The sequence below is a fragment of the Morus notabilis genome, unplaced genomic scaffold (assembly GCF_000414095.1).
Source record: "Morus notabilis unplaced genomic scaffold, ASM41409v2 Scaffold1103, whole genome shotgun sequence".
In the NCBI taxonomy this organism is placed as follows: domain Eukaryota; kingdom Viridiplantae; phylum Streptophyta; class Magnoliopsida; order Rosales; family Moraceae; genus Morus; species Morus notabilis.
This window is the reverse complement of record NW_010366098.1, coordinates 147953-171810: the sequence shown is the minus strand read 5'-3', so window position 1 is coordinate 171810 and position 23858 is coordinate 147953. Positions and strand designations below refer to the sequence as shown.

Below are 23858 nucleotides of genomic sequence, written 5' to 3'. Positions count from 1 at the left end.
AAGAGGGAGGAACCAATAAAGAGGCAGGTTGGATGCGGCGCAACCCGCATAATATGACTTTGGAGCTAATTATTAATGCATTGCTCTAGGAGTAGGACGAGCACGCGGTTGATGGGTCCCTTATTCCCTATGGGTTTTTGGTCATAGGCGCCCTAGAAAGACCGCCAATGCTTTTGACAACTATAGTTTAGTTTACTACTACTTGAAGTTTGGGTTGACTTCAAGGGCGACCCAATCAACACTTGTTCCTCCCACTTTCTAGGACACATCAGCCACACTCCTTTTAATCTATTATATGCGGTTTTTTTTCCTTCTTTTTCTTTGGGAAAATGCTACGGTACTGATTGCCCTAATGCATTTGTGGTCCATCACATGTGAATCTAACGGTCAAAACTTAATTAAGGTCACCATTAGATATATGAGTCATCCACACCAGATCTCTTATTCAAAAGGAAAGAAAAACTGCAAATTCAATGAATCTATATCCTCGTTACTGAAAAAAGGTCGCCAGTGATCCCTAAGATCTGAAACGTTAAGATCACGGGAAGGGTGGTGGAGGTCACCCATCGCGACCACGGCCGTAATCTCGTCGCGACGGTGACCTGTCAAGAATCAGGTCGTGATCCTACCGCGACCAGTCACGAACCATGTCGCGAACCCGTTGCAAAGGCGACCTGTTGCGACACGATCTTGATCCAGGTCGAGATCCAACCACGATTTCGTCGCAATGGCCAACCATGTCGTGATCTTGCTGTGATTCATCGCGACGAAGATCCCGTTGTTGTCGCGATCCTGACAAGCTGTGAGGCTGATTCTGGCAGCAATGTGACGGAGCTGTGGGGCAAATTTTTTTTTGGGTACTTTTTTTTCATTTTTTATTAAATATTAGGTCATAATAGTGGTTAGCAAATGTGATTATGTCTATTTTTATCTTTATGAGAATGTGAACTGGGACTGGTAATTTTTATCGGATTGTCTAAAAACATTTCGTTATGGATACCTAAAATATGGGTTCCGGTACTATAGTCATGCCAAATTTTCTTTTTTTATTTTTGTAAAAAAGATTTCTCTTCTAATGATTTTTTTTCTGTATGATTTTGCTAAAATTAAAAGAATAGGAATTGAATTGTTATTTGGGAACCGGTACTATCTCTGTTGTTGGAGTGGTCAGTTTGTCCCGCCGATCACTATTCCAAGAGCATGTGCCGATTAGCTGCCCTCTCTTCGCCAACTCTATCCTCCCAACAGGTCAGGACACCTCAAGCCCTGTTCGGACCACGTCCAGGTACCATTTCATGTCATTATAGCTCAGTGCAAGCCTTACATGGTTGAACACCAAAGAGCACACAAATTCCATAACACCGTGTGCGCTCCAGCCAATTGGGCATCTCTCCACCGTTGAATGAAGGCGGTCCGAGAACCATCGATTGATGACACTTGTTCTATTGTCTGACATGTCCGTACAGCCGTACACTTAGACCCTGACGGCTCATGGGTCCTACCCGAACAGTAAACTATAAATAACCCTATAGTCATTTATTGAGATAAATACAATTTCTCCGCCTAATTCTTACTACTCTATTTATTGATCCCGATCGACATGACTAATTTAAGCGTTAAGAGTGTCTTTGATAAGCACCATACTAGTGTCCTCTTACTCCGAATCCTTCTCTTGTCATCCAATGCAGGACATGTACATCCGAACCCAAGCAAAGATTGGAGCACGGCTGAAAAGAGGCGGAGAACAAAATTCAATCACTGTACGTATCCGCATGTGGATGTCGAGTCATATCAGACATCAACACTCTCAATAACTCTTAAAATTAAACAAATATATCAAGTCTGATTTTTGTATGTGTGTCGCAAGCAGCCTAGTTGCGGACAATTTTTGTTCCAACATAATATTACAAAGCATCTGTTTACCACGAATGCTACATCCAAATTCCAAAGCTTTACCCTCGAACCTCTCATATTTATTAAACTAATGGTTGGCGGTAGTTTTGAGTTGTGCTCTGTCATTGCACCACTCAAATTTTGTATGGGTCAAATTGTGGACAGCCGGATATTATTATTGAGGATCGGAATTTGGGTATGAACATCCAGCAATTGATGTATATTGGTTTATTCTTGTCAGCATATTGACTATTTATTTGTTTTTCTCTTTCACATAGACATTTTTCTGCTTTCACCATGTTATGCCGTTATAATTCAAGGGAAAGAAATTTGCTTGGTTCTTCATTTAAGATTTTCTCTCTACGTTACTTTGTAAGCTTAATTTGATTATTCAAACTGGATCGCATGATGTTCACTATCATAGGACAATACCAGGAAGAAAAATAATTAAGAATCTTCAATAGGAGCCTCAAGTTGACAAGAATGGGTCCGGATTTACTCACAATCAGTCAAGTGGCCCATAATAAAGAAGAGGGGCTACTCCCATCACCAAAACTTTGACCATTTAAAAATCTCAAAATTAATAGCGTCTTTGTTAGCTTAGAACTGGTCCAAACTTATAGTGTAGGAAGCATAAGAAATGGTACGATGAATACACCAAAACGTAAAAATCAAACAAAATTTTAAAAAATGGTAGTTGGGAAAAAGTATTTAAAAAAAAAAAAGAAAAAAGAAGATCGTCCCTTTCAAGCTAGTGTGTGATAAGTGGTGATGAGCAAATATTGGCCAATCATATCTTAGTGCACGTTGAACCACTAGAAAAAGATTGAGAAGACCCTTGAAGTTGGATGTTTTAGCCCCATTCATTTTATTAATTTAAATTTTAAATTTTAAATTTTTATTATTAAAAATTTTAAAAAATATCACATTTAATTTTTTTTTATTACAATTAAAAACTTTAAAAGATGTTACTTCCTAACTCAAATTTAAGCATGGATGGCATGGCAAGGCTGAAACTAAATCATATTCATGTCAAGTACAGGAGCGAGACATTTTAATTGGGACAGAAAAGACAAAAGTTGGCACTCACAAAGAGGAGAGTTGGAAACATTACGCAGTAAAAGGAAAGAGAAAAATAACGTCGCCTGAGAGATTCGAACTCTCGCGGGGAAACCCCATGTACTTAGCAGGCACACGCCTTAACCACTCGGCCAAAGCGACTATTTTGCAAGTGAGCAAAATATTATTTATATATAATTTTAAATAATACTAGCAAATAACCATTTTAAATATTTATTGTACAAAATGTCCGTATTTTACATATTTGTCCTGAACTTGTATGACTTTAGCAATTTATTTCTTGAGCTTTTAATTTTCACAATATGTCCTATTTTGACGATTATTGTGTTAAATTAGTGTTGAAAAAACACATTCGACAAAAAAATTATAACATTCCAATTCAAATGAAAACATAAATATTTTAATTACTCAACTTTTAATTTCTTAAATCTAATAAAATTTGATCAAATTTAATAAAATCTGACATATTATAATAATTTTACAAGTTAGGGGATTGATTATCAAAATTGAAAGCTTTGGGAAAAATTTACTAAACCATGACAAATTAAAAGGAGAATTGCGCTAAAAACTCTTTATTTATTTATTTTTTTTATCGGCAAATAGGCTATTTATTATTCTTGGGGAAAAATTGCCAAAAAGATAAACTCGTGGGTACCGTTACCTGACCAAGAGTAAAATTACCAAAAGTAAAATTACTAGGTTTTTGCATTATTATACAATTTTTCTTTTTTGGGAAGTCCGATTTTCCCATTCATAAGCTTATCGGACATCTCTAGACGTAGTCTCAAATCACTGACAGAATAAGATCTTCCATGCATGATTGTTGAGAGTCACAAATATCTTTTTTTTTTTTTTTGGCATTTTTTATGGTGCGGTAGGCTAAAATAGGCACCGGTGGAGCAAATAAAATGTCATTTGACTTTGTGATCTAACGATGAGAGATGAAAGTCTACCCTTATTATAATGCTCCAACTTTCACATTAGTTTTTTTTTTCAGGAAAATCAATGTTTTAACTTAAAAAAATTAAAATAAAATAAAACACACACACACACAAATAAAAAAATCTACTGCAAACCCAATATACAAGTGCGATTTTATATCATACAAGGGGTTCAAAGGTTATTTTTTGTTTGTGTTTCTTTTTTTTTTTTTTTTTTTTCTGTAAGTCTCATTTGGAATTCAGTTCCATGGATCATTATCATTACAGTCAATCTTTATGGTTGATTCCATGGAAGAAGAGATGGGTTTCTGGGTGTTTAGAACTTGGGAGTCTTTTTTTCTATTGATTTTCAATTTTTAAAGTTGAACTATTGTTCATATATAAAATAATAGGTGGGGTTCACAAAATCAAATGCCACGCACTTTCATGAAAGTAGCCTGCTCAGGTTAAAAGCTTTATTGTTGTTGGTGCGTGCGATATAATGCCTCAATAAAAATAAACAGCACTCAAACATCACGTCGATTGCCCCCATTAAATTAGAGTCGAACGACTTGTAAAACCTGCTCCACCGGTGCACTATTTTAGGGGACGTAATGCAGCGTGTATGACTGCTGATGAAGACCAACCGATTAACCGGTTGGACACGTCTGGTTAACCGAACGATGGAGCCAAATGTTCAAAGATTGGCAACCAAGCAGCAGATTTACTTTCTAATTTATGAATCATTTCTGTTTTATTATTTCCTTTTCCTTTTAGGTTATTTTTGTAATTTAGGATAAGTTAGTTTCCTTTTTCTTGCTTTCAAAATTAGTTTGGGATTGTTTCCTTTAGCATGTTTTCGATTACCTATTTTAGTGAGGACTTGTAGGATTGTTATTGATAGTTTAGTTAAGTTATTAATAAAGTTATGAGTTTATTCTCAATTTCTAAATTATCTTAATATTCTGTTGAACTAATGAGTGATTAATGTTTATTTTCTTAACATTCGTGAGCGAATTAATAAGTTTATAAAAATCTATTTTCTAATATTTCAATTAAATCAATGAATTTTCTAATATTCTCAGTAAATCAACGGATCTTAAAAGTTTATTTCTTTTTCTTATTTTTCTCACACTTCCGCTACATCAGGATGCACAATAAAGAAACCTTTCATCATCATCATCATCACTATTATTATTATTAGCAGCAGCAGCGTCAAGGCTTTTATTATCTGACCTGGCGAGCAACAAGCATCAGATAAACGACATTACACATCATCATTACTATTATTATCATTAGCAGTAGCAGCGGCAAGGCTTTTATTATCTGACCTGGCGAGCAACAAGCATCAGATAAACGACATTACACAACTATGAACTTATAAACAATAAGTAACCAATCGGAAAACGAAAAAACGACAATAAAATAGACAAGAACAAAGTGGCAAGACCTAGGCCGTATAGATGACAACTAAAGAAAAAAGATGAAACGACAATAAGGGAAGTAGAGAACAACAGAGTTTAAAACGACAATAAAAGTTAAAAAACATGATGGACCTTAAGAAATGAATGATAAAACAACAATAGAATTTAAACGACAACGAAGTATCAAGAGCCAAAGACCTCTCATTAAAGACGACTAAAGAAAATAATACAACAACAACAATTATAAAATGACGATAAATAGTTTAACGACAATACAGTACAAACGACAATAAATTAAGGACAAATTACACTTTTCCCCCTGAATTATAGGACTTATAACAAAATGCTCCTTAAATTTTAAAAATAATAATTTTCCCTCTGAACAATTAGCCGTTGGCGCGCGTCCTCCTTTTCCGCCCCCTCAGTTAAATTTTGAACGTTAAGTGTCATGTGAAAGTCGCTGAGGCATTTAATTTTTATTCTATTATGAAATGACGATTTTACCCATATACTCATCCCCTTCTCAGGTTTCCTTTTATTTCGTGGCCATTTTTGAATTTTGTCCTAATTCCCATTTCTCATCCCCTTCTCAACCCTATCTGATTTTGCCTAAATTTGATGGGAATAGTCGCAGCCTTGGGTTACTCCACCTTGCCTGAGTTCATGAATGGCGGCCAACAGTAGTAGCAGAGGTAGGAAGGGTTCACACAGTTCTGCAAGTATTGGGCTCAAATGTGGACGATGGGAAGGATAAATTAATGAGGTTGAGACTAGAGTGCAGCCAAGATGTTACTGTAAGTTGGAAGGAGAAATTAAGGCCTTCAATTTGAATGGGGAGATCGAAAACGATGAGAGGATTTTGGGTGTGTGGAAATGGGTTTGAAGATGGGAGGTTGGGTGTCTCAATTTCTCGAATTTTTTTGCCCTTTTTTGCCCTATTTCGAAGATGGATGATTTTATCCTATTTCTAACTTGACACAATAAATTACTTATTTGCCCTTAAAATGAGAGTCACATGTCATTAACGTGATACTTAACGTTTAAAATTTAACTTAGGAGGCCGAAAAATGAGACGCGTGCTAACGGCTAATTGTTCAGGAGAAAATTTATTATTTTTAAAATTTAAGGGGCACTTTATTATAAGGCCAATAGTTTAGTTGGGAAAAGTGTAATTCGTGCACAAATTAATAAAGACAACCAAATAAAGGACGCAATAAAAGTTAAAACGAGAACGAACTAGAAACAATAGCGAGCTTCTAAACGACAAATAGAAGAAAAAACCACGAAACAATAATAATAAGAAAACGACAACTCGATTTTTAAAAAAAAATTGAAACGATAACAAAGCGAAACAAGACAAACCTTAAATAAAGGGAAACCAAATAATAATAATAAAGTAATGCTAGAATCTTAAACTTAAATCTCAAAGTAGATGGTTGTGAATATTATCTTTCGTCTTTTGACACGTAAATGCATTCTTTCATGTCAAATACTATGACTATTGTTTACCACTAAATAATAATAACAAAGAAACGAGAGTATGGACGAAGCGTTAATAAAAGACAAAACGACAGCAGAAGGGAAAACACGAAAATAAGGTTAGAAACCAATGAGTAGAAAACGACTATTAACTCAATAAACGAAAATGAAATCAAAGATGAAATACGACAAAGTGATTAGAAATGACGGCTAAATTAGAAACGAGGAAAAAGGAACACGACAATAAAGGAGTGAACGACAATCACCTTTAGGATTAACGGTTAAAGTAAGACCATACCAAACCTTTTTCTTTTTCAAAAATAATTCATAGGTTAACCCCCCGGTTTAAATAATCTCAGAAAGTAGATTTAGGATTCTTATGGTAGATCCATCCACGAAAATAGTTTCATTTTAGTCCTAAAGACACTTTTAACGGGGAAAAGAAAAATCCCAGGAGAAAGAATATTTCATGGAAACGAAAAGGAAACCCCATAAAGAATTACAAATTATTCAAACTCCATTGCCAAATTGAAAAAAAGAAAAACACATTGTCCATCAATTTGAATTTACAAAATTAATTTTCCTCACATTAACCCCCCAGCATAAGGCACACCCGTCCGCGGCAGCCAATTATCCCCCGACAAGAACGTTGACACCGTGAAGTTCGCCGCCTCCGTCGCGCCGATCACATGATAACCCGACCACTTGACCCGATTCGTCGTGTTCGACCCGGGACCCCAATTCGCATACTCGGCGTAGTACGAAGTGTTCAACGCAAAATCACCGCTCCACTCGTGCCAACCCGCCGGGTCAATGAAACCGTCGAGGAAAGACTGCATGTAAACCGTCCGAGAATATTCTTTCCAAGGCCTGCCAAGGTAGGTCTTGGTGGTGCCGTTGCTGGCGGCGAGGTCGCCGGCGGGTCGAACGGTGCAGTTTTGGATGGAAGTGCCGGTGTTCTGGCTGGGGTCGATCCGGCCTTGGGCGGTGATGGCGTTGAACTGGCCCTTGTTAGGGAGCCGGGGGTAGAGGTTGCAGTTTTGGAGGACGACAGCGGCGTTGCCGAAGATAAAGTCCACGGTGCCGTAGACGTCGCATTCACGATAGAACTGCCGTTGGGAATGAGTGTAGAGGGTGTCTTGGTAGGCCTCGAAACTGCACCTGTAGAAGGTCGAGAGGTCGGCACCGCTCCGCAGCGCTACCGCCTGACTTTTGCTTGGCCCCGCGGTGTTGCGCACCGTTATGTCCACCGCAAGGAAGCCTGGCCCCGTCACGACTGCAGAAAAAAAAATGTAATGTTAATATATTACTGCATGTGTCAGATGCATATTACAACGTTGCAAATATAAAAGTTAATTTTTATTTTATCTATTTAAGTTTTTATGATTAAAAATTTTTAAAAAATATTAAATTTAATTTTTTTTGTTACAATTAAAATTTTTAAAAATATCACATCTCAACCCGAATCAAAAACTCAAAATTGCGAAGTGAATGAGACAATAGATTATAATTGATAAGTGATTACTTTTGATTGTATTTTTTTTTTCGGGGACTTGGAAATTAAGGCATGCAAGTGAATTGGCATTAATCGGAGCAAGTGTCACATTCTATAGTGAAATAATATAATATCATATATTTAATTGAGTTCTTTATTAAATTTTTGTCAACTAAGGCCTAAGAATGCTAAATCAAATATCAATCAACTGAAGCAAATATTGATCGGATATATCACACATGAAATTTATGTTGAGTAAAGGTTAATATACATGAACACGATGTTAATAGTACTAAAAGTTACTTCTTTATATACACACACATATATTGTATTATTTTAAAGGTTAAATTAGGCAGGTTTTTCTTTTTGGCTGAAGACATTAGTAGTTTGTTAGTCAGTTAAGCACATGTTATCTGTGATATATAACTAATTGAAACTCAACTATATATATACCAATTAAACAATTGGAAAAAAAAATCATAAACAAATCCTTTTGAGTCAAAAAATAAATTGGTATAAGTAGGGTTACTCATAGATTTGTAAGACCTAATTTTATACAATAAGTCTTACAAGAATTAACAAATAGCTATTCAGTTTCAATTAGACTTTTTTAAAGTTTACTTTGGCAAGAAAAAATTACGTATTTAATTGGTGAACTAATATGACTGGCCTTTAGAAAAATAAGGCAGAATCTGTTGAGCAGAGAATGCGTGACTATCACGCCTACGATATCTTAAGGTTAAAAAAGAAGATTTTCTTTATTTAAAAAATCTGAAAAAAAAAAGGGTTGTAGAGAAGCGTATATTACTCAGAGTTGCAGAATTGAAAGTAGTCCATCCATCTCCAACACTGTGACTCCCGGTGATGATGGTCTGATTAATCCCGTCTCCAAGCAAGAACAAGTACTTCTTATTACTCGCAATATTAACATACTCTTCATAGACACCGGCGGTGACATATATCAAGAAGTATCCGCCGGAGGAGGCGGAGTTGTTCGGCGCCGCCGCAATCGCATCATTGATAGAAGTATAGTTCCACAATCCATCCTTACTCACAATCACAATATCCTTAATCACAACCTCCTCGTCTCCCACCTGAAGAAGCTTCCGACCGCGTGGGTGGTGGCTCCTCGCCCGGTCATAAACCGCCCGGGCCCGGTCGGACATCTTCATCGGCAGCCGTCCCTTTGAGGACACCCGATGACTCCTCGACCTTCGTGATTCTCCGTCTCTCTGCTTCGGGACCCACCCCTCGGTGCAAAGAGCCAGAGTGATACTGTGCAGTTTTGAATCATCAGATAGTGTCTGTGACACGTCGTTTTTTACCGAAGGCGACGCCTCCAGACCGTCGGAGCAGGTCTGGAGGTTGGTCATGACGGTGCTGAGGTGGGTTTGCAGGTCGTCGGCTTCCAAGCTCGGAAGGAGTTTACTAGTGTTGTTTAGGGGTCCGACCGAATTCCCTAGCAAGTCGATGTTGCCGGAGAGAAGTTCCCGGCAATCATGGAGAGCTCGGATTGTGGGCTGTGATAAGGAGACAGAGTTACGTTGGAGATAAGAGTTGATGAAGTTTAGGAATTTTTGGGACTGAGAAAGCGACTTTCGGAGCGATAATCGCCCATAATCGTGGATACCGGCGTCGTTGTTGGGGAGAACTGATGAGCAGTAAGAAGGAAATCTTGTGGACTTGCAAACGTTGTTTCTGGAGATTGCTTGTGCATGAGGTGGAGAGGTCAAGAGAATGAGAAATGTGATGTTGAGGAAATAGAACATAAAGGGGTTGGATTGTTTGGCCATGTTTTGATAAGGACAATTATTTGAGATATAATGTTGTTGCTTGGTGAATAATTGAAGATTTGGATGATTTGAGTTTAGTATATATAGGAAGAAAACGTGCATGAGTTTTGATTATTAAATAGGGCAATTTGTGTTTTTGATCTTAGTGGTCCTCATGAACAAAGTAGGAGCCAAGTATGTGATAATATTTGTTTTTTCATTATGATGGTGGTGGGTTGTGGCTTCCCATTTGTCAACGTTAAAGAACTGACCAGGAAACTCTTATAGCTTGCTTAGTGGATAATATTGTCAATTAAACCTTAACCCTTGTTTGATTGGATCCAGTTAGGCAAAAGCACAAAAAGAAATTAAAAGAAAAAAAATTAAAACTATATATAGGAACATTTATGAAGTTTGAGGTTGATTTTAACTGTACACCTTAAAAAAAATCAAGTGTACAAATACCATTAAGTTTGCAACCACTCCGAAATTACTATATAGTTAGGAATTTGAAGAAAACAAAAGAAATTGGGGGGGGAGCTATTATTTTGCGAGTCTAAAATGATATTTGATCAAATTCTACGCCTTAAAAAGAACTAAACAATATTTTTATGTCCCATGAGGCACTTAATTAAATAAACATTATTTTAAGGTCACATGAGACATTTGATATATTAAAGGAACTTTTCTGTCACAATTTGCTTTAAGTTTTCATAAGGTTTAAGGCTTTTAGGACGGTAATATGAATATAGTTGAATTTAATAAATGAGAATAATGTTAAGCAGGACCTATGAATCTCATGCATGAAAGATGTTTAAGAATAACTAATGATAATAGCTAGCTAACTATCTTTCTAGCAAAAAAGAACTACATATAGCTAACTATCTATATTAACTTATATAGAGGAGGGATGAGTACTTTTGTACTTCAATCTTTGATTGAAACTTGGTATAAATGTCTCGTACCAATAACTTATTGATTAGCATTTACTCTCTTTCCACTTATTTTCTAAAATTTTCTCATTAATATATTATTTTCTCTAATTTTCTATTCATTATAATTCTTTAGAAAAAAAACATTCTCTTTCATTTTTTCAAAAAAAAAAAAAACTAAAGAACAAAATGCCGTAGGCACAACACCATACTAGTTTTAATAGAAAAAAAAACTCACACATATATTATGTGAGTCTTCAACATTATATGCAAGAGACATTTCAGAGTTAATAACAAATTGATAAAAAATTGTTAATGTTGGCGATACATTAATAGTACTTTCATGAATATATAAACTCGTCATAAAATGAAAGAAGGGAAATATATATTGTATATTTGTATATATTTGTCTCCTCTTAAGTTTGGTAATACTCCCCTAGCTAACACATAGTATTTAGGGATAAAAAGAAAATCCTGAAATCTCATGTGAATGGAGTACCATTTTGTTTGTTTGTTTTTCCTCTTTCATATTATAGTCTTTTCATCTACGTTAAACATGGCAAAGCGTGTGTGTGAGAAGTCTTTCGTTGAATGATTCTCAACTACTAGATCTGTCGTTTTATTTAATTTTTTTATAACCAGCTGAAAATTAAAGTTAGATCTTGAAAATGAAGGAAGAGTCGGAGAGTAGAACAATATCTGAAGCTTTGACGTTGAAAATTAGCTTCTCCTTTTTTAAGCGTATATATCCGACTTACGTACAAAGTCAACTAAGCAGCTAGACATGTTAATTAAACTAATATGTTATAGGGAAGGGCAATAATATTAAGGGAATTATAGTTAGGTAGATGTTTGGGCAACAGCGAACACCGTCACGAGAATAAATTTGTCTGAATAATTACATGCATGAGTCCTAAATGGAAATACGCCCTAAACTTTGACTTACAAAATTTGTTAGACAAACTGTTTTGTTTTTTTAACCCTGAAAGGACGATATTATAAGTTGATACATTAACCTAGAAAACCAAGAACATTTTGTCGCCATTAAATATTTTCGTGAAGAATTATTGAAAGATTGTCGTCGTCAAAATTTTCTGCTTGTTGGTGAAATATTGTTCATCAATCAAAATCAAATTAAGAGCCAAAGTTTCAACGTTTTGAAAAAAAAAAATGATGTGAAGGTAGTATATATTCTATTCATTCAGATACATGAACATTAAATTGCCTTTAAGAACTTGACATTTCCAGGAAAGAGTATAAAAATAGAACTCGTCTAGCTAGCACATGGAATTAAATATTCAAATTAAGGCATCTAGGAAATATTCATATATATCGTGAGTAATTATTCAATCGCATTTGTTGAGTCAAAAGACTCTGCTCAAGGTTTGGGACGCCACCACACAAATATATACGCTCCGAGGACATATATGATTTTTGGAATATGCATGTTTTTGAAATGTAGTATTCTTCTAGATTAAGTTGGTTTTTTTTTTTTTTTTTTTTTTTTGAGAAAAAAGGTTATAAAAAGAGTGACATGAGTGGTATTAAAAAGGCAAAACAATGGTTTATGATACGTTTTGTTTTTATATAGGATAGTAAAGATGACATGAAGCAACAAATATTCCGGTAGCAGTAACTTTTAGGTACCCAAGTTTAGGTGGAGGATTCTTTATTTTTTGTGATCAAATTGTTCCGCTATCAAAATTTGATAACGAAATAACCTGTCTGGATCCATTTTTCAAGACCAAATCGCTTAATTTTAGCTATCAAAAGTTGGTAACGGAAATTTTTGCTGCTAAAGTTGTTTTGTGATAACAAAAACTTTCCTCGGCCGTATTTCGGCAACGGAAATTTTTAGTAAGGAAAATCTTCTACTACAAAAATTAAGGTTTTTTGCTACCAATTCTTTGGCTGTCAAAAATTGAAATTCTTGTAGGGCTAGCATTTTTTTATCTTTTATTTATTTCCTGATACTGACTATACCCAATATTATATATTTACAAGTTGGGTTTAGTTATTTTGAGAAGTGTTGGAAGAATAATATTGCTAGCTATTAGCTAGTTGCAACTAGTCATTATTTTAAATTTAACGTGCATATGCTGTAAGAACTAAGAAGGATGAAGTTTCATCAAGCGACTTAGTACGTATTCAACCAAAAAAAAAAAAACGAAAAAAAAAGCTAGTCATTTATTAGAAAGACATATATATATATATATATATATGTATGTATGTATGTATATCTGTATTCTATGCCTGAATACAGCAGTTAAAGCTTGTCTTTGACATTGATATTTTAGTCATTCTAAGAAGATTGAAACAATTATATTGATGAGAAAAGATGGGCCTAGTAAATTATGCTTTCTAAATTTACATGAGGAGGTATATATGTAGGCTTGTAAATCCTAATCGATCGTGAATAAAATACATTCATTTGAAGAAGTATAATTGCCTCGAAATTATTTCAGCGTGTAAAATAGCGTGTGCGTGTGTGTACATCAATTACAACTTTTTTTTTGGGTAGAATAAATATTTATCAATTTATATCAAGTTTGTGAATGGTGAACGCAGTATATTTGCCCTAAAAATAAATAAATAAGATACGTCCAATGTCCATATATTTAAAGAGAACAATAAAAAAAAGGTTTTGAGAAATATATAGATCAGCTTTAGTCACAGTAAGTACTAATTGTGAGGTCAGTAGTCCTTGTTATTACATAATTTCTTTCAAACGAATAGTTTTCACAGTCGCTTATATATGATCACAACATATAATGACGACGTATGTACATACGTAGTAGCATTATATAACTTGAATTAATATGAAACAACTGGCGACACCCTGCAAAATATATACATATATTTAATATGTACGTATGTATATATATATATATATATATATATATATATGAACCAGCCGTAGTTAGTATTGATCAAATAACGCGTGAATAATGCTTCTCTAGAGTCTAGAACAACAATTAATTAGTTAAATGCGCAATAGAATGTTAGTTTAATTTATCGGAATATATTAATATATCACTATCTTAATCACTATACGTACGTTTCGTCAACACATATACACACTCTCAAAGCATCTAATTTCTCTTTGCTTCATTTGTATTTTAACAAATCAAACAAAGTTGGGTTTTTGGAAAGTCAGAGAGAGGTTAGCTAGTTAATTGCATGCAACACTTGGATATATCAATAAAGTTGTGACGACACGAAGGATATTATAAGTCTTTAACTGTTAATATATTAATATATTACTAGTTAATTGCATGCAACACTTAATATATTTCCAGTTGTTTTGAACCAAATAGACAAGTCACGTCATTCAAATATTAGAATGACTAACAAAGTTACTATTGATGTGTTCGGATATGATTAATTAAATTATATGCATGTTGATCAATATTGCAAAACGGGATTAAAAAAGTTGAGTGATATGCTTGATTAGTCAAATCTAGCTAGCTATTTAGGAAGTTTTGTCTTTCTACTATTGAATTTATAACTATATATATATATATATATTACAAATTTGAACAAGTCCAATCAAATATAATATTAAGTTAATTAGTCTCCTGATGCACAACTGCAGATTAAGGAGCAAGTTGTTCAAAGGGTGTTTTGACTTTGTAATAGATAAGAGAGTACTTATCATCACAGGCTGAGTACCAACTAATTAATAGCTTTCCTATATATGTCATGTTAATTATTTGAATTTGAAAACACTGCAAATATATATATTTATATATATATATAAGGTGATATGTTTGTCAAAGCTTTTAGTACTTTTGCTTAATTTGATCATTCTTTGTAAAACTATATTGCTTTTGCCTATGCTTCTTTAAGGAGAGAAACTTGATAAAGTGTGTATGTAGCGGATTGTGTATAACAAAAATTTTCATAAAACTTTGAGATACATTATAAATTGCATTAATTTATGCACGAATAAATTAATCAAATTAATTTATTTACCTAGCGAATGATTAAATCGATAACTTGAGTTCTTTAACCACGAACATTCCTCACTCTAAGCTTGTTTAGAATACCCGAATCTTCCTCATCAATTCTTTCAATCTACAGAGACGTGTGTGTGGGCACACCTGAAACAAAACGAGATTAGCAAATAAACACTCAAGTTTTCTACGAATATCAACACATGCACGACGTGAAATTTTAGAGAAAATTTTTCCTTTCCTCACTCTAAAAAATTCAGCCACTAAGCTAGGGAGAGTAAAAATTGTGTTCTCTAATTTTATGCAATCTCCTATTTATATGTAGTAGTCATACTCCCAGAAGAAGTCTAATCTTTATCTCTAAGATAAAACTTGATAATTATCTCACACTTCTAATTGATTTTGGAACAAAATCGACTCTCTCCCTTATCCTATATGACTGGCCACCACAGGTAGATTCTCTTTTTATCCTGCAATCTAATTTTGACTCAAATTCAAATTTCAATTTAAGTCAAACTTAATTTAATTTGAATTTCAATTGGATAACTTATCAAATAATTCAATTGGATAACTTAGAGAGCAAGCAACTGAATCCCAGAGGGATTCACAATGTGCTGGGCGAGTACACTATGTGGACACCTCCACGTGTGTGTTCCAAAATTCAAATTTAAATAATCACATTATTTAATTTATAATTAATCCTCAATTAATTATTCTTGAGCGTTTTAGAGTGCGTGGTGATGAAGGCGGAGGCGGAGGCGGTGGAGGAGCTGGTGAGGAGCAAGGCCATAAGGCTTGTGGACGAGCTTTTCTTAGAGTGCAAGCCTGATCATAAAGGAGGGACGGTAAGGAGGAGGGCTTATTGGGAGTGCTTGGCACTCTATGGACGCCTTAGGGATGAGGGTGTAGCTGTGCACCAATGGTGGGGTTGATATATCTATCTACATGTGTTTAAGTACACGATTTAGATCACTTGTTTAATTTTTAGTGTTTTAAATTATGTTTAATCAATTATATTATGACATGTCATTTAATTATTCAAACATCAAAGTAGGAAAATATCAGTTAAAAAGTTTGAAGTTTTTGAATGATATGTAATAATGTAGTTGGTAGACACCATTTGAGACAGAAAAAAAAAAAGATATGTGATCTGAAGTTTACGTGTGTATGAGCAAGTGAGAAGAGAGTTTGAAGAGTTAAAAGAGATTAATGTTTTTGGAGAGAAGAGAGATACTGTTATTGTTACTGCAAGCAAAAGTGTTTTAAATGTTAACTATAGTTTTTGGGTAATTTTATACGTGAATTGCCGTGAAAGAGAGATTGTTTGATTGGATATTATGTGGGGGGTATTGAGGGTGCAAATAAATTATGTAAGTAGTGAAAAAGATAAGATTTGAGACTAGAATATTGGAGGAAGGTTCATAATTGTAACATTCATGATTGAGAGTTGGGAGGGGCTGTGATCAACTTGTTACGTGTAGAAAATGTACTAATTTGATCCGTATTTATAATTTGTATTGGCGAATCATGATTTGAAACAATATTGCTGAATGAGACATTATTAAATTAAAATTTTGTATTCCTCAATATAATGTATGTTTATTAATATAGTGGTTTTGAGCTATGTTCTATTAATTTTATGGTTTTGAGTTCCATGCAAATTTTGAGTTGTATATTAGTGTATATTTATGTTTTAAGCGATTGAATAATTGTGGAGAGAGCAACAAGAACAGGAAGATACAGGTTTCTGAATTTTCAAATAGCTCTTAATAAATGGTCAGGGTAATGTCACAAATGATTTTTGAGGTTTATCCTCAATCTCACTTTAATCTCTGACTTTTAAAACGTCTCACACTTTGTCCCTAAGATATTTTTTTTTTCAGTCCTTCCATAATTTGAGTGTTAAATTTTAACGAATATTGTGAAAGTTAATAACCAAAATTGAAAAATTTTAAAGTTTAGGGACTAAAATAATACAAAAAACAAAAATTAATTTTCATAAAAACTATTTAAATTTTAAATGTTTCCAGTTTTAATCCTTAATTTACATAAATTCTATCAAATATTTAACACTTAACTAACATAAGGAAAGAAACTGTAATAGAGTAATCAGCAACGACATGCGGGACTTTTTAAAAATTAAGGATCAAAGTAAGATTAAAATAAACCTCAGAAACTATTAGTAGGGTTAACCAAAATGGCATTAATATGCACAACATCTTAGAACGATGTCTCAAATATTAATTGAAGCAGAGAGGATGGATTTCAAAAACAACTAATTTAAGAAACCATCGTCAAATTGATGAAAAATGGGATGCAAGTTTTGTCACGGACCGGCTTAACAATGCATATTCACATAGTACATAGATATTCTCACAGTCGCAAGCCTATGCATATCCTTTATGAAATGTCCATTTTTCGGTCGGTGTCACAAAAAGTGTTATAACACTAATTGTAACACTGATGACATATACGTATAAATAGATATATTTTTCTTTGATTTAGCAGCAGCAAATTATAAGTGCAGAAAAGTAATGCGAAAACATAAAAAACACAAGGAATTGATATCGCAGTTCAGTGCGCACACCTACATCTGCGGGACAACGCCCATACAGAAACAATCTACTAAGATAAAGAGATTACAAACACCAATCGGTCTTACACACTCAAAGACTCCCTCCTTGATGTTGTTGCCGCTGTGGAGAATCCTCTTAGTGGCCTTGTCCAGCGAGCACCACTCATCTTTGAAAACTTTCTCCCAAAAGCAATATGTTCTTCTCCCGAAGAACCACTTTTTGTTTTTCTTTTCACTCAACAAGCACCAAAGCAGCCTTTTACTGCAAAATATTTCATTCAAAAGCTCTCCCACATTCATGGCTACAAACCAAATATATACACTCTAAATTGGTCTATAGTCCCATCTATTCTTCCACTAAAATCACCCTAAATAAAGTAACCTCTCCTCTAAGGATTCTTTCCATACATAGAGCCCATCAATTAGCCACCAAAAGTCAAACCAATCAGCTCCATATTTGCTTCATGTACAGTACCTTCCAAATCATTCATCAATCAAGCCAAAAACCACTCCACGTACAAAGAATCTATATATATATATATATATATATATATATTATCACCAAGTAATAAACCAAGCTTGATACTCCACGTGATTAGCTTTCCTCCTTCATTAATTCATATTTATCAATTGTTCTAAATATAGAATCATGCAGTACTTTCCATGATTTCCATTAAGAAAAACATTCCATATTCGAAGCAATCAAGCAACTAAAATTGCCTCTAATCTTTTCCATAAACACAAGTTGCCAATTGTACCTGTTTTTGAATTTTTACAATCAATGCCAACTAAAGTCCTAACAATCTCCCCCTTTGGTATATTTTGGCAAAACTAACACAAGTTCTTATTAACAATAAAAAATTTTTAAACTAGAAAAATCAGAAAAGTACAATGTTCTCCCCCTTTTTGACAAAAATAAGTCAAAAAAATAAAAATAAAACTTCTAGAAACTGTTGTAGCAGAAAGTATTGCATACCTGATGGAACACTCTGTGCAACACTTTCCTGCAGATCACGGTCCAATTCATTGATTTTTGCAAATCGCTCCTCCTGAATCCTCTACGATTCTTACTCCTCCTGAATGTAACACTCTCTTAATCTTGCTATTTTCACCTGCTAAATGCTTGGACCAGCCACCATTACTACACACACAACTATTAGTACATGCTTCTAAAGAAATATAAGTCGTATGATACCTCAAATTAGATTTTCTTACCTACAAATGTCTAAGAAATTTTTCGTACACATCAATCTTCATTCTTGGTGTCCTTCTTGTGAATGCGGAATTTAATGGATTAATGATCATACCTTTTTTTAAAGCATTCAAGTATTTGTAACATCTAGGTCTAATATGGCCAGACAAATTATAATAGTGACATGTAAGAACAAACCTTCTTGACTTATGCTGAGGATGTGAAATAACAACTTTCTTACATGGGATAATTTGAGGCTTGGGAGCAGGTGACGCTTTAACAAACACAGGCTTTGACGTTGAACCTTCATCGATGTATCCAAGACCATGACTATCACAATATGCTTTTCCTATAGAGAGAATATGATTCAGTTTGGTGGTGCCGGAGTTCATCATCTTCAAATTTTTCTGAGTACTCTCTAGTTCAACCATTATTTTCTTCAACTTCTTTTCTTTTTCTGCAGCAAGGAATTCATAATTATCAGCAGCTCTCTTCAACACATCATTCTCTTTGACAAGATCATCGACGCGCTCCCGTAAAGACTTATTTATTTCACACACTTTAACTCATTTGTTGGACATGGTCTTATAGCTTCCTGTATGGCATCAACAGTCAACTCCTAGATTGTGCAGGAAATCTTATCATCTTCCAGGGCATTACATAGGTTGAAAGGTCAGAAATACAATGCATTATCATAAATTTATTATTAGAAAACTCAAAATCATAGCATTAGGTTTTTTTTTAAAATTTAATAAGTATTTCTAAATATAAAAAATAATTATGTATATTTAAGTTTCATTCCATGTTTATTTTGATCATTTTACATACTCACAGCAATTCAATCTCAAAATTTATCAAACGTTATTACACTGATTTTAAAACCAATACAGCTAGTATAATTTTAATTTACCAAATACTCAGTTGTTTCTTGCAACAGCTACTTCTTCCTTTAATACAATTAAAAGTAATAAAATTCACAACACCACCAAACTAAGTCATAATCCTGATCCGCCTTAACAACAAGTTTAGACACAAGATTTATACACCAGAAAAACACAACAAAACTAGTTGCAAAGTTCACGTGCAATTCCCAAGCGAGAATTGGCAACGTCGAACAAGATCCTGAGATTTTGTTGCTGCAAATTGGCGATCACATTCAACACCGAGTTAACGTTGCTCGGCGCCGCCGCCATCGCCAAGCAGGCCCGCGTCCCGGCGCTGCTGTGAATCAGGCTGTTCTCCATTGGCAGCTTCAAATCCAACCCCGTCAAGTGAAGCGTAATTGCGGGCGCCAACTCCTCATTGCTCTCCTCGAAACACGTGTCGAAAGCCCCCAGTGTTGAAAACGGGCCCTTCAGTTGTTTCCTATACTCATCCCGGATTGCCTCGTACACGGGTTGGACAAACCGGGTTATGACCGTGCCGGAGTCGATGATGGTTCCTGCGCCGGTGTTCGGGTTGAATGCTAGAAGCTCCGGGGCAATGGGTACGTGGACCCGGCCCACAGTGACTCCGGTTAGGTTTACGTAGTAGAGGGATGGGCGGTGCGGGTTAAGGAGGAGAGGGGTGGTACGGATATTCTTGGGCTGGCCCAGTGGGCCGAGCTTCAGCGACCCGGAGAAGTAGTAGGACTTGAAGCTAGGGAGGCAGTAGGAGAACACACCAGAGTAGAGGGAGTTGGACTGGGAGAGTAACGACAAGGGCCCGCGGCCCAAGCCCAACAAGCCTTGCGGTGGGACTGAGCTACCGGAGGCGGCATTGATGCACCCGAAGGCGAAATTGGGGATGATGTCGGTGGCGAGGCGGAGCGAGTCTTGGGCTAGGGTTGCGGAGAAGGAGGAATCTCCGCCGTATGATTGGTTGAAGAGGCATGGGGAGGCGGCGCCCGTGGTGGGGCAAGAAAGCCCGCGAACTTGGGTGCATTGGGCCACGGAGCAGTCCAATGGGCCGAAAGTGCTCGACAAGTTTGGGGAGAAGGTGGTGGAGGAGCAGCCGGTGCAGCCCGAGCATGGGGCCCACGCGGCGTCGTTGCTGGTGTCCAGGACCATGAAAAGGAGCTGGCCCGGGGTGCCAATCTTGGCCCGTACTACGTAGTTGCCAATGTGGAGCTGCTGGCCCGAAGCAATGGGGGCCGAGGTGGTCTTTTGGGCCGCCAGGCTAGACAGATATTTGAGCCGTTGTGGGTCTTTTGAGGCCATGTTGATGACCGTGTTGACCATTGAGTCAGCCTTTGGTGGCTTGAAAGGAGAGCATTTGCTATAGATGGGAATGACCGAGAGATCTGAGCCGTCCGATTGGGATACACAAGGATCAAAAGCCCTGTTTCTAGAGATAAAAGAAGCAAAGAAGAAGAAGAATGTAGTGAGTTTCAAGTACTTCATCATGGTGATTAGTGTCTACTACAATATGGCTTTGTGCATGGTTGAAGGGAAGGAGGGGACATTTATAAACGAAGAGAAATAGAGTTATGGGCGATTGTAATTACAGAAATACCCTTTTAATTATTGGTGCATGTTGATTGACCAATCCAAGTGAGGTATATTTTCATGTCTATTTTAGGGTGTATTAATAAAGGTGATTAAGAAGGGATAGCATTGGCACCATTATCTTTAAAAATAAAAAATAAAATAAAATAAAATAAAAAACATTAGCACCATTATAGGCATGTGATATTGTACCATAAATACAGAAATGGCCCAAGTTGGAGGGATTATATTATGGTTAAATGACAAAGCTCTAGGCTTCTTTTCTGCCATGATCACTGGGAGCTAAAAACAAGTTATGAGATTTAAAATTTCAAACTTTTAGTCTTCCAAACAGCGAAGAAGCTCTAATGCTCCAAAATCACAGTACTAATAGATAATTGCCATTCTAGTCGTTTTCTATGGCAGTTTCTTATTATTCTTTCAGTTTCATACGACGTTCTACTGCTTTCACTGAATGGGGCAACAATATTAACCATTTCTTGGGAGTTTCAAGTTTAGCTAAGACAGTGTCATGGCTGAAATTTCCGAATAATTCAATGGTAATTTTGGTGGCAATGAGGTGGATAAGAACTAAAGAATAAGATGTATAATTTGGACAATACTGAATGGTTTGTCCTTTAGTGGGCCGACCACGAGATCCTGTCGGTCACGGGCTTACACGTTGTCAGGGCCCACCTTTACTCATCCGTGACCCTGAATGAGATGCGCCCCCGGATCAAAACTCTCTCTGCTTAAAAAAAATACACAATTTTAGTTAAACTAAGCAATAAAAAAATAATAATAAAGATCTGCATCACTTAATACTCAATTATAGTAATTCTAATATTCTCTCAAAACTTCATGTCTGACTACTAGTATATGAATTGAATGGCATTTGAAATCTTGCTTGTTAGTGTATTAACTTTTTTTTTTTTTTTTTCAGATGATATACAGCGTGCATAATAATGCATTCACTAGCAAGACGCGAAATGTGATAAACAAAAGTAATTTGACGGCCACTCTACGTCCTAAATGCGAGATTTTTTCTCTAGCTTATAGAATTTGTGATAGGTATGGCTCGTTTTCTTTTTCTTTTTTTTTTTTTCAAATAGAAAGTTTGAATAAGAATTCAAAATTTTATGAGAGAATATATTATCGTTTAAACTGTGAATCAAATAGAGTGTTAGTTCTTAGTGTTTGTGTGTGCAGTTTTAAGTGCTGTAAAATTTGACATATTTGTCGTGTTTAGAATTGTTCTTATTTTTATTTTTCACGTTTTCGAGAAAGAAAAAATGAAAACGATTCCAAAACGGCGTTTAGCACAATTAAAGATAAAAAACAAAAATGAAAATGATTTTTAGTTTAGTGTAAAATGGGAGAGAAATAAAAAATGACTTTTAATCGTTTTTCATTTTTTATTTTTGTTTTCTCTTGTCTCGAGCAGAGATAGTGACGTTAATGAGTTTTTTTATACTGAAAATAATCTATTGATAAAACTACTAAACACATTTTCAAAAATAATTTTTGTCTGAGATTGAAAACGTTTTCATTTCTATTTTTATATAAAAAACAAAGGGTGAGTTTGAAACTCGTTCTAAAATATTTTTTTTTTGTATGAAAATGGAAATAAAAATGTTTTCAATCTCAGACAGAAATCATTTTTAAGAATGTGTTTAGTAGTTTTATTAAGATATTATTTTCAGTATAAAAAAATCCATTTAATGTCTCTTTCTGTGGTCGAGAGATGCGAAAATGAAAATAAAAAATAAAAAATAACTATAAAATTATTTTTTATTTCTCTTCCATTTATACTAAATCAAAAAATTATATTTATATTTATTTTTTATCTTTAATTATGTTAAACTTCATTTTTCTCTCCATTTTTATTTTTTCTCAAAAAAACGTGAAAAATAAAAACAAAATTAACTCCAACCCTGACTAAAATTATTTAAAACGAATTTCAAACGCACTTATTAATTTGTGTTTTCACGTGTTATGGTTCAGCGCCAAGTATTATTTTATATGCCAAAAACCAGCTGCTTTGTATTTTGCTTCTATTTTCCCGAGAAACCCGGTGGATGACAGCGAGAATTTCTAAACTCTTAACTAAAATGAAAGAGGCATAAAAGTCATGTGAATCCAAAGAATTCTGAATATGCCACTTGCGTTATGAGAAAGGACGAGAATTCAGATAAAAATGACAACAAAAAAGAACACACTTCTGAGGAGCTAGCTTGTCAATGATTTTAGAAGAGTGCCCACCGTGCTCACGGGACTTCAAAATTGTTTGATTGATTTGTCATGGAAAAGCCACTTTTCCGATGCAGCAAACTGAGCACAAGAACCAAGGAAACAGTTCTACTCCACTCATTATTGATGAACCGATTATCTCTTCTCTCTCTCTCTTTTTTTTTTTTTTTTTTTAACTTTCCTTTATTTTTAATTTGTGGGTGGGAAATTTAAGGCATGTTCTTTTGTCTAAAAAATTTAAAAAAATATAACTTAAATTTTAATTTTATTTAAGTTCATGTTTTTTTAAGTTTTAATTTTATAAAATTTTACTTAATTTTATTTAAATTCTAACTTCAACTCAAGTTATAACTTAAATTCAACTTAAAAATTATACTCAAATTACACTCTAAAAAAATAACCCATTAATTTTTAGATGTAAAATT

The 23858-nt window shown here is 34.8% G+C and overlaps 2 protein-coding genes and 1 non-coding gene across 3 annotated transcripts; all 3 read right to left on the bottom strand.

Moving 5' to 3' along the window:
* Positions 1-3032: 3032 nt before the first annotated feature.
* On the bottom strand, positions 3033-3114 carry TRNAS-GCU. Its single transcript has one exon. It is a non-coding gene; the product is annotated as a tRNA-Ser (tRNA).
* A 4104-nt stretch (positions 3115-7218) lies between these two features.
* Positions 7219-10120, bottom strand: LOC21391106 (probable pectinesterase/pectinesterase inhibitor 20). Its single transcript, XM_010109392.2, has 2 exons — positions 9100-10120; positions 7219-8072 (listed from the first exon to the last, which is right to left on the bottom strand). Exons 1-2 carry the CDS (start codon positions 10082-10084, stop codon positions 7381-7383), a joined length of 1677 nt encoding a protein of 558 aa, XP_010107694.1. The 5' UTR covers positions 10085-10120; the 3' UTR covers positions 7219-7380.
* Positions 10121-19642: 9522 nt separating this feature from the next.
* Positions 19643-21123, bottom strand: LOC21391104 (aspartyl protease AED3). The gene has a single exon (XM_010109390.2). The coding sequence runs from the start codon at positions 21100-21102 to the stop codon at positions 19783-19785; it is 1320 nt and encodes a 439-aa protein (XP_010107692.1). The 5' UTR covers positions 21103-21123; the 3' UTR covers positions 19643-19782.
* Between the last annotated feature and the right edge of the window lie 2735 nt (positions 21124-23858).